This window comes from Onychostoma macrolepis, chromosome 09 (assembly GCF_012432095.1).
Source record: "Onychostoma macrolepis isolate SWU-2019 chromosome 09, ASM1243209v1, whole genome shotgun sequence".
Lineage (NCBI taxonomy): Eukaryota > Metazoa > Chordata > Actinopteri > Cypriniformes > Cyprinidae > Onychostoma > Onychostoma macrolepis.
In genome coordinates, this window is record NC_081163.1 from 30,787,932 (window position 1) to 30,798,626 (window position 10,695).

At 37.0% G+C, this 10,695-nt stretch overlaps 2 protein-coding genes across 2 annotated transcripts; one reads left to right on the forward strand and one right to left on the reverse strand.

Annotated features, from left to right (window-relative positions):
* Positions 1–1,429: 1,429 nt before the first annotated feature.
* ing1 (inhibitor of growth family, member 1) lies at positions 1,430–6,891 on the forward strand. Its single transcript, XM_058786113.1, has 2 exons — positions 1,430–1,760; positions 3,914–6,891. The coding sequence occupies exons 1-2, from the start codon at positions 1,619–1,621 to the stop codon at positions 4,699–4,701; spliced, it is 930 nt and encodes a 309-aa protein (XP_058642096.1). The 5' UTR covers positions 1,430–1,618; the 3' UTR covers positions 4,702–6,891.
* ube2al (ubiquitin conjugating enzyme E2 A, like) lies at positions 5,936–10,441 on the reverse strand. The gene is made up of 6 exons (XM_058786115.1): positions 10,276–10,441; positions 9,740–9,820; positions 8,921–8,946; positions 8,711–8,800; positions 7,250–7,338; positions 5,936–7,085 (listed from the first exon to the last, which is right to left on the reverse strand). The coding sequence occupies exons 1-6, from the start codon at positions 10,317–10,319 to the stop codon at positions 6,957–6,959; spliced, it is 459 nt and encodes a 152-aa protein (XP_058642098.1). The 5' UTR covers positions 10,320–10,441; the 3' UTR covers positions 5,936–6,956.
* Positions 10,442–10,695: the final 254 nt, after the last annotated feature.

Below are 10,695 nucleotides of genomic sequence, written 5' to 3' on the forward strand. Positions count from 1 at the left end.
AGCAAACACAATATAACTAACAATAAAAATGATTAATGTTAATATTATGCAGCCAAAATAAATACATTTGAATGCTACAAGTCACAGTTCACATGATTTTGCAAGATAATATAAGACACTCTAACTTTCTGCACCCTCCAAACACAAATAATTGGAAGATGAGCTAAGCCAACTAGTCTAGAGAGCAGGGTTTTTTCTGTATTTTCATAAACTGCAACCCAAATTACACTGAACTCAACACTACACCTAATACAGACATGTAGGTCATTTTCATTTGCAGCTCCTCTGAAGCACCCGTTGAAGTCTTGCTACCAAACGCCACCAAGCGTCTTCAAAGTGCAACAGTATGCAGACGTTACACGACCCTCATGAATATTAATTAGCTTCTGCGTAACGAGACACTCTGTTGGAAGGATGTAGAGCAACGTCACTGCGAGGCAATTCATATTCATGAGCTAGGTCTCCACCATAGAAGCGTCACCGGCAGTGTTGCCAGATTGTGCGGGTAAATATTGCTTTGGGCGGATTGACAAAATTTGGGCTGGTTTGGGGTCAGTTTGGCGGTTTCCAAACATACAAGCCCAAGTGTGCATATACTGCATCCAATCACGACGTTACTAAACACACACACACACACACACACACACACACAGCAAAGAGACTGGTGCTGATGTTGACGTCGCGGCCGCACTTTTAGCCAATCATAGGGATCAGCAGACAGACTTTATGATTCATGAGTGACGGGTTTTTAGCGCGATAATGGATCTGATTTTGAATGTATAACTGTGTAAGTGATCACAATGCCTAAATATAAGTTACATGGTAAAGAATGGAGAGTGTTTTAACTCTCAAAACGTGAATTACACCTGCTGAGGGAGAGATGACACGAAGGCTATAATCACTGCAACTCCGAAATCAGAGCACAGTTCAATTATTTAATCAAAATCTATTTATATTTATACAATCCAATCTTTTAAACGGTCCAGATTGGTATATCATTGAAAGCTGCTGGGCTTGTTAGTTTTGACTGTGCAAAGTTCTGTATTATGTTCAATATGAACTTCACGAAAGACTTCCTCCAGTTTTGTGTGAAATACGAAGGTAGACCTTACGTTGCTTATTCCGATCACTTATATTGGGTACTTTTTCTGACTGTCGACTTTGAAAATGATGCATGTGTTTTTTCGAGGGTTAATTTCTTGATTGCCGTTTTGACAGTGTCTGCTAGCTTGCATATTTTAATCATATTTGGTAATAATTCTCTTTAATGTATTTGCCCCGATTTGATCCATGGGAAATTTATCTAGCATTATATTTATATTACTTTATCGTCATTATTTTGTTTCAAGGAGATAAAAATGGCTCTTATCAACCTTGATTTACGTTACATTCGATCACATTATTTTGACAGTTAACATTTTGGGCGGGTGTTTGTGAGCTTTTGGGCTGGAAATCGTCCATCCTATCTGGCAACACTGGTCACTGGTCCTGCACAACTCACTACAACACTTACCTGAGTAACTTTTCTAGCAGCCCAGACTTTTATTTTTGAAAAAAATATAACTATTAAAAAACGTATTTACGTTGCTCTACCAGCCTCTTAAATGCGTGTGAAAAGATGTTGAACCCTTCTTCAAACGGAGAGTCTTCTCATGTTGTTATGAACTATGTTGAGGAGTATCTGGAGCTGGTCGAGTCTTTGCCGCTGGACCTACAAAGATGTGTGTCTCTCATGAAGGAAATTGACGCCAGATATCAAGGTGAAAGCTTACAGACTCTCGCATGTAACAGAAGTGTGAGAAAAAAACACTGCATTGTTTGTGCAACGGCTGTTAGATGTCACACTAGCTAGCTGGCTGGCTAGCAGCTAACCGTTAGCACATGAAACTTGCAGGTTTCCCCGCGTCGTGCGATTGAGAGGTCAAAGCTGAGCTAATATATAGAGGACATTTATTTGTCAATTATATTCTAAATTTGTAGAGGTTTCTGCTAAATCACTACACATCCTGTCTGGATGAAGCGTGGAGTCTTGCAGCTTCTACAGCGCCACTAAACTTCCTGTTTAAATAATTATGTAGCTTGAAATCACAGCTGTGTGCTAGTGTTGTGTAAATAGTGTTTAAAATGCTATAAAGACAAAACTTAGACGTATCATATGGTCTGCGACTGTGTCTACTGTATATGAAACATCTTAACAGCAAAGACGCTACAGGCAAAACCATTGTTTTTATTCCATGCTCTGGTCAGTTTTGAGATTCGGGCTATTTTTGTTCCGTAACATGTCTTCTTTCAGATTAGAGGAAAGAAAACTTGCAAAATACACATGTAAGTGTTTATTTGATTACACATTATCTATTTGCATATGTAGATTTCACGTACAATAAAACAAAATTTAAGGCCATATTTAAAAAAAAAAAAAAAAAAAGCACTTAGCCTACATATTCCAAAGAGTTGTATTCACATCTATATTCTGAATGTTTTTACATACAGATTCACCTGGTAATTGTACATTTTATTCCTAAAATATGATCCCATCCCTGATTTATGGAGTGTTGAAAAGAGATATCCAGAATCCCTTCTGTTAAAAAAAGAATTTTGAATTTGGTTTTGTCCAATTCAGATTTTGGTTCTGTAAATGTATTCAAATCTTGGCATGTTTACATCGATAATTTCACATGTGTATATTTAATCAACAATCAATCAAAATTTAATCAGTGTTGCCAACTGCTTTCAATTGAAAGTAGCTAAAACTGGAAGCTAAATGTCACTAGATGACATAATAATGACAAATTCACTGATCTATATAAAGATGAATAAAGATCAGTGGGCAAGATGAGAACTTAAATAAGGTTTGTCCAAGAAGCTGCTATATTTGTCCCTAAACTTTTGAAAAAAGTCTCAAAAGGGGTGGGGTAGTTGTTAAATCTAGCTACAGAATCGCTAAATTGGCAACACTGAACCTCACACACCTGTAAGTAATTGATAGGTGCATAGGAAAAACGACCAAAAAGGGTCCACATTCACTATCATCTCTCCATTAACTCACGTTTCGGTCCATGACCATCATCAATATGACTGATGAAGGTCATGGACCGAAATGTTGTGATTTAATACATTTATATTTTGATACATTTGCAAGTGTGGTTAGTGTGTGGGATTTTTTTCTCTTTTTGGCTCTGACTTTTGTATATTTAAACATTAAATTAAACATTACAGAAAAGTTTTTGTGCTGTAATTAATCAAATATGTTGATATTTGTTAGTTAAAATGTCTTCTTCACTTGTGGTGTCTTGTCTTGAGACAATAATCCTTTGATCACTGACTTTTTTATTGGAGGTTAAAATGATAAAGGTGGATAGACTGACATACATTATTATTGTATTACATAGATGCAAACTCCTGTCCTTTAGGTGACAAGTCACTTTTTTTTTTTTTAGATCAAAATAGGTCACCTATGGGGGGAGGGGGGACTGGTCTTATTTGTATTGGAAAAGTAAGACTGATAACCACTTGGCAACTGCTAGTAAGTGTTGTATAGTATTTTCTTTACTCTTTACTAAACTGTCTAAAAAGGGTAATATTTTATGTATTTGAGGTCTGAGATGTGGGAACAGTGAAGAGAGAGAGAGGGCACGGGATTTTTACCAAATATATTCAGTCTTGATTTTTGTAAAATGTTGCAACAATATGTTATTATTATTATTATTTTGTTTGTGAAAAATTACAGTTTTGGACATATAAGGTAATAAAACATATATTTTTTAAAATACCTTAAAGTAACTACAAATGAGCATGTAAAACGAATATACTTAAAAAAATTCCATGTGGAGCATTCCCCCGGTTCTCACATTTTTTCGCCCTTACTTGTTTGCATCTCTGGTATTACATTAATCCTGAGGCATTTATCTTGCAGAGATCCTCAGTGAACTGGACGAGGCTTATGAAAAGCACAGACAAGAATCAGATCCTGTGCAGAGGCGGCGTCTGCTTCACTGCATCCAGCGCTCTTTGATCCGTACAGAAGAACTCGGAGATGAAAAGATCCAGATCGCAGGCCAAATGGTAGAAATGGTGGAGAATCGCAGTCGGCAGCTGGAGTGGCAGAGCGAGCTTTTCCAGGCCTGCCAGGACTCGCCGGAGAGCACCGTGTCAGTGGGCAGCACCCCCAGTGCCATAACAACTGTAACTATGACACCGGTCTCTGCTTCGATGCTCTCGGTCAGTAAGCCGAGTGCGGAACGGAGACGAGACGAGACCCCGGCTTCAGTTGACAAATCGGGTGGAAAGCGTTCAAGAAGGCAGAAAAATGGCTCGGAGAACCGGGAAAACTCCAATTATAGCATGGAGCACAATGAGGAGGTTGGTTCAGGCGTTCCAAAAGAAAAGAAGGCCAAGACCTCATCCACGTCATCGAAGAAGAAGAAGAGGTCAAAAAGCAAGCAGGACAGGGAGCCGTCACCGACAGACCTGCCTATCGATCCCAATGAACCCACTTATTGCCTGTGCGAGCAAGTGTCTTATGGAGAGATGATAGGTTGTGATAATGATGAATGCACTATTGAGTGGTTTCACTTCTCATGTGTTGGCCTGCACCATAAGCCCAAAGGAAAATGGTACTGTCCGAAGTGCAGAGGAGACAATGAGAAGACAATGGACAAAGCATTAGAGAGGTCTAAGAAAGAGCGAGCGTACAACAGGTAGTGTCAGGTGTAGCTGGTTCCCTTTTTTTTTATTCAGGAGTTTAGTATCCAGTTTTGAGAGAGGCCAGGGCCTGTGATGTTGTTACAGATTAGAGTTGGTCATTTGTTAGTAGCTATATCTTTTAGCGATATGTTTGATAGGGTTCACTTATCAGCTACATAGTTATCAATGTTCTACAGCATTGGAAGTATTCTGTTCATCCAACTACAAGACAGTGTAATGCATTTTTACTATTTTCAGCTATCAGTTTTGTATTTATGCCTTGCATAACTGTACATATGTTCATGTAAAATAAACCATGCTTAATGCAGAGTTGTCTCATGCTTATAAAAAATGTTTACATAAAATGAAACGCATTTCACCCAAAAATGAATATTTCATGGGAAAACATTCAAGATGTAGATGAATTTGTTTCTTCATAGTAACAGATGCGGAGAAATTTAGCATTACATTTACTCGCCAGTGGATCCTCTGCAGTGAATGGGTGCTGTCAGAATGAGAGTCCAAACAGCTGATAAAAACATCACAATAATCCTTAAATAATCCACACAACTCCAGGCCATCAATTAACGTCTGGTGAAGTCAAGCTGTATGATAGTAATAAACAAATCCATCACTAAAATGTTTTATCTTCATGTTGCTTACGTCTGAAATACTAGTATAATAAGATTACAAGCAAAAATAGTAAAAACAGTTGGTGGATTTTGATGTGAGAGGACAACAGGGTATGGACGTTTTAAATCCCTTGATGGATTTGTTTCTTCCAAACATACAGCTTTTTACTTCACCAGACGTTAATTGATGGCCTGGAGTTGTGTGGATTATTTAAGATTTATCAGCTGTTTGGACTCTCATTCTGACGGCACCCATTCGTTGCAGAGGATCCATTGGTGAGCCAGTGATGTAATGCTAAATTTCTCCAAATCTCTTTTGAAGTAGAAACAAAACTCATCTGCATCTTGGATAGCCTGGGAATGAGTACATTTTCAGGATATTTTCGTTTTGGGGTGAACTTCAAAGTACATTTCAAATGTGGACCAGAAATTTGTTTCTGATATGCATTATGTCACATTATTTACTTCCCATGTCTCACATGTTTCACCTAACTTGGTGCATTAAAAACATTAAACAGAAGGAGTAAAGGTTCTTATGTTTTAAATAGAATAGACTTTTGCTATTGTTACAGAAATATTGAAATAAAGTGTAAAGTATCAGTAACGTATTACTCACAAAGGTAGTTTCACCTTTTATTTAAGTATTTACAAGTGCTGGAAAATGAGAGTGCCAACCAGTGCAAAATCTGTACACAAAATTCAGATGTGTTTTTGTATATACAAGAGATTAATAGAGGCAAGGACACACTCAGGCATTCATGCATGTAACAGGGCATACATCTGCAAAGATCAAGGGCTTGGAAAAAGACCTCAAGACATTATTTCACTTGATTGATTGGACTTGTGATGCAAGCCATGAAAAGATATTAAGTAACTGCAGTTAACATGTATCTCTGTAAGATTTTGGAGGATATTTTTGAACTTTGAGTAATTCCAGCAAATCTCAATTTTTTTCGACCAGTAAATATACATTTTATACTCCACATCATATTGCCATTTTTCTGTTAACATTTGATAATTTATATAAACTCTCACGCCTGTTTACCAACATCTCATATGTGTTTTCAGTGCGTGCTAGAGATGCTCACCGCTCACATGGTAGCATGCCATCCCTCTGGCAGAGCCAGGAAGAGTTGTGACTAAACCAGCATAACGAATGCTAATCCAGAAGAATGGAAGCAAAACCAAAATTAAAAGGACACTTTTAACTGCTTTTTAAGTGAGACCATGATGTTAAAACTGACAAAGCACCAAAAACATTTTCATTGACACTACTGTGACTTATGTCGCTCAGTAAGTCATGAATTCAAATTAGACTGCCTTGATTGACTCAACCATAATGTTTTTTTTTTCTAGAGATGCTAATGCATTTAGCAAAAAAGAACAATCACTGCATGTTCATGCCATATGCAAAATTAGTCAAGCATTATTCACCAGGGATATTAACCCCTTTCACTGATCTTAATGAGGGTTGAAAATCAGTCCAGGCAAAAATGTGGGAGAAATAAAACAAAAATCACAATCTTGCATGAGTAAAGTGCATAAAAACTTAAAAATGGAGATTTGAAAAACTATCCCCCAACAACAGAGCCAAAGAAAAGGAAAACAACATTTCAGTGAGAACATGGTTTGTGAATGTGGTCAACTGTCCCTCCAGCTCTGCTCTACAATCGCGGACACCCGTTTCTCATATTCCCGTTTGTTTTCTTGATACAGTTGTGCTGCCTGGCTGTTCGCGGGGCTGTTGGGATTTGGCTCATCTAGAAGGGACTGTAAAGTAAGAGAAATCAAAATTAAGGCCTCGAGTATAACAAATGGGGGGTGGGGGGAATCAAGCATTCAAATTAGACAATTCTCAGATTCAATAACGTCCACAGGATACGTGAAGCATTTTGTTAAATCTAAAAGGACCATAAAACAGTTAGTTAACATACTTGAATTGATGTCAGAATAGAAGAAACATCATAAGTTGGACTCCACCGATTCTGAAGAATATCTAGGCAGATACTGCCATCAGCATACACTGTGAAAGACAGCAAAAGAAGAGTTAGAACAACATATTTACTACATTAAATCAAGAATACATGCATGACCCATAGGGCTGTAACATCCCAGCCGATTAGTCGATTAATTGGTCGATACGGTCTGGTTCGACCAAAATTCTGATTGGTCGATTTTTTGCCGCACTCATTTCATCAGTTTGGCCGCGCTCATTTCATGTGCACACTGTTTGTTTTAGTTTTGAGCCTATGCTTTATTTATTTTTTGCACTTTATTTTGTTTTGGACATTAATAACATTTTATAATTTTGCACATTTATTAATTTTAAATACTTGTGGATTTGGGCATTTGATTGATTTATTTTTGTATTTGTTCTGAGTGCAGCTACCTTGTTGTTGTATTCGCTTTATTTGGTTTCGTTTAAAATTTGGATGATTAACATGTTGTAGTAGCCTACTTTACTTTTATGGTTCCCTTTTATTATTGTGCAAACTGCAAATTTATTTCTAGTATTATTTATTGGATTTGGGCACTTTTTTTAGTTTTTGTATTTTTTATTTGGAATGCGCAATTGCGCTGTGCCCACTGTTTGTGTTAGTTTAGAGCCTAAGATGCTTTATTTTTCAGTTATGCACTTTATTTGGTTTCTGCTCTTGTTTGTTTAATAAATATTCTTTTTATTAAAGTGGACGCCTTTTGTGTTTATTAAGAGTAAAAGCTTTAAGTCTATTCGTGTCTCAGCCATGACTGAGCTCTTATGTTCAGCCTCGCTCTGTGCGAGCTGCGCAGAGCGGCTGAAATGATAGTGTCTGACAGTTATACTTATAACATATGACAAAAATAATTTTCTAAATTATGTTGCACATTCCTCAAAAGTTCTTGTGATATCACTAGTTGACAACATAGTACTGTTTTCAGAAATCACAGGCTATGATATTGCGCAGGTGCACGTGATGCACCGCTGTCAGAGACTACAGACTCGTGTGTCAGACTCATTTCAGTGCAAAATAATTAGGTCAAAAACGATTTAATATACTGCAAATAGCCTATTAGTTTTTTTATGTTTATTTATAATTAATTTAGGCAGACAACAAGGCTACCAAGTACTGAGCACAGTGCACATCTAATTAATGTAACGTACGTTTTTTTATTTCTCCACAACGTCATTTTTAGTCGAAAGTTTCAGGACTTCAGTCGACCAAGATTTTCTTTGGTTGATTACAGCCCTAATGACCCATGATAAAATGAATAACTTTTCAGCATGTAGCAACCAAACACTCACCAATGCTGTACAACCCCTAAGTGAATGACTAAAGACTACTGAGCGCATATTAGAGAACCAGTTTCTGTTTGACAAAGCTTCTAATCAGAGACAAACAGGAAGTATCACTTACCATTTGGATGAAACATCTTTGAGACAAACCGCACAGTTGGGGGTTTGTTTGGATATTCCTCTGTGAACTCAACTGTGAGTTTGAAGGTACCTTGTGTGCAGAATAGAAACAACATTGTATCTTTAATTTCTGACAAAGAAACATTTTACCCATTTTCTTTACACATGCACTTGATAATCATGCTGGAAAGGTCAGCAGACAGACACTTACCATCTTCAAAAGGTGTTCCCTCTGGACTGCATGTAAAAACGAGAAACACAATATTAAGCTCAAAGGTAGAAGGACACTGACATGGAACATTCAGGTACAGCATGTTGAGCATGATATCAAATAACAGCAATACACATGCTACACTAGAGCACTGAACACGTGGTGGGGCTGATTTGCTCAATTCAAGCCCTCAAAATGAAATGAAACGTGTATACATGTATATTTACACACTACCCTTCAAAACCCACCAAACATTGCAGTTGGTACAAATTTTTACATGTTTTCATAAGAATCACTTATCCTTACAAAGGCTGCATGTATTTAAAATGGTAATATTAAATAATGACAATTTATACAAATAATATATTTATACATTTATATGACAAATAACTACTTCAGTGTCACATGATCCTTCAGAAATCATTCTAATATGCTGCTCAAGAAACATTTATTATTATCAATATTGACAACCGTTGAGCTATTTTTGTGGAAACTGATAAATCGTTTTTCAGGATTCTTTGATTAATAGAAAGTTCAAAAGAACAGCATTTATTTGCAATAAAACAGTTTTATAACATTATAAACATCATAAAACGATCAATTTAATATATTTTTTTGATAACGAAGTATTAATTTCTCCTAAAATTTAAGCTGCATGATATTTAATCATATAATTCACTTCTATAAGATTTTCAGGTCTGTTTATGTCGATTTTATAATCCCCTCATATTTGGAGGTATTCCATGACCGTGGGACCCCTGTTACATGAGCTGTTTGGCGCAGACTCGACTCGATCAGCCCGATTTGCTCTCTTCTTACCCGAATATAACTGCATTCCACACCATGATGTTGTTCTCAGACGGAGCTCCACTGACGCCGGCTGGAGGATCCTCCTGGAGCCTGGGGGACCACCACATAACACTCAATCATACTGAGTTTTTCAGTGTGTCAATCACTGACTACTAAAACCCTGGAATATTACACGACAAAGCGTGGCTTCTGGTCACCTAATAAAAATGACTAGAAATACAAAGATATTGGCTAAATAGTAGTAGTAATCATCACATTCAGAGAAGTCAAGCTTGAATAACTTCTCTAACCGGCTCAGACTAGCCAGCTAGCTCATACGCTAAGACACATGTAGAGTTTCTAAGAATCCCCACAATGTAAACAGGCAATGTGATACTACCGACAGACTCAAAGAGGTAAGCACAACATTAAATGTCGTATTTTAATCGTTTATATTACATTTAATAATCGGCTACAGAACTGGGTGATATGAAGCTAGCTAAGTTAGCTAGCAAGCTATTCCACCAAAACAAACACATCTATCATTTAGCAGCTAACTTACTCACCGCTTAAAATCTCGCATGAGTCGCCTTCTAGCTGGAGTGGACATCTTTAACTACACTAAAAAAAAATCGTCAGCGATTATTTTTAGAGCTTTATAACAAATGTTAAGGTAACTGTATATGTCACAACACTGATGATTAATATTCCTTTCTGAGTACAAGACGTCTTTTCACGAGACAGGATTATACTATATGTCCCACACAGGCGGTTATTTGCGACTGGAAATACAAAGACATCACACAAGATGTATATAAATCATTTTTTGTTTTGTTTCTAAATACTTAATGATTAATATTTCCCCAATTCATTTGAAATCTTTATGGTTCAAGAGAAATAATTTAATGATTTGCCTGAAATGTTAGTCTCTGGCTACGTTAATGGCAGAAATCCCCCTATTTTTCTGACCGTTGGTACGGTCTCAG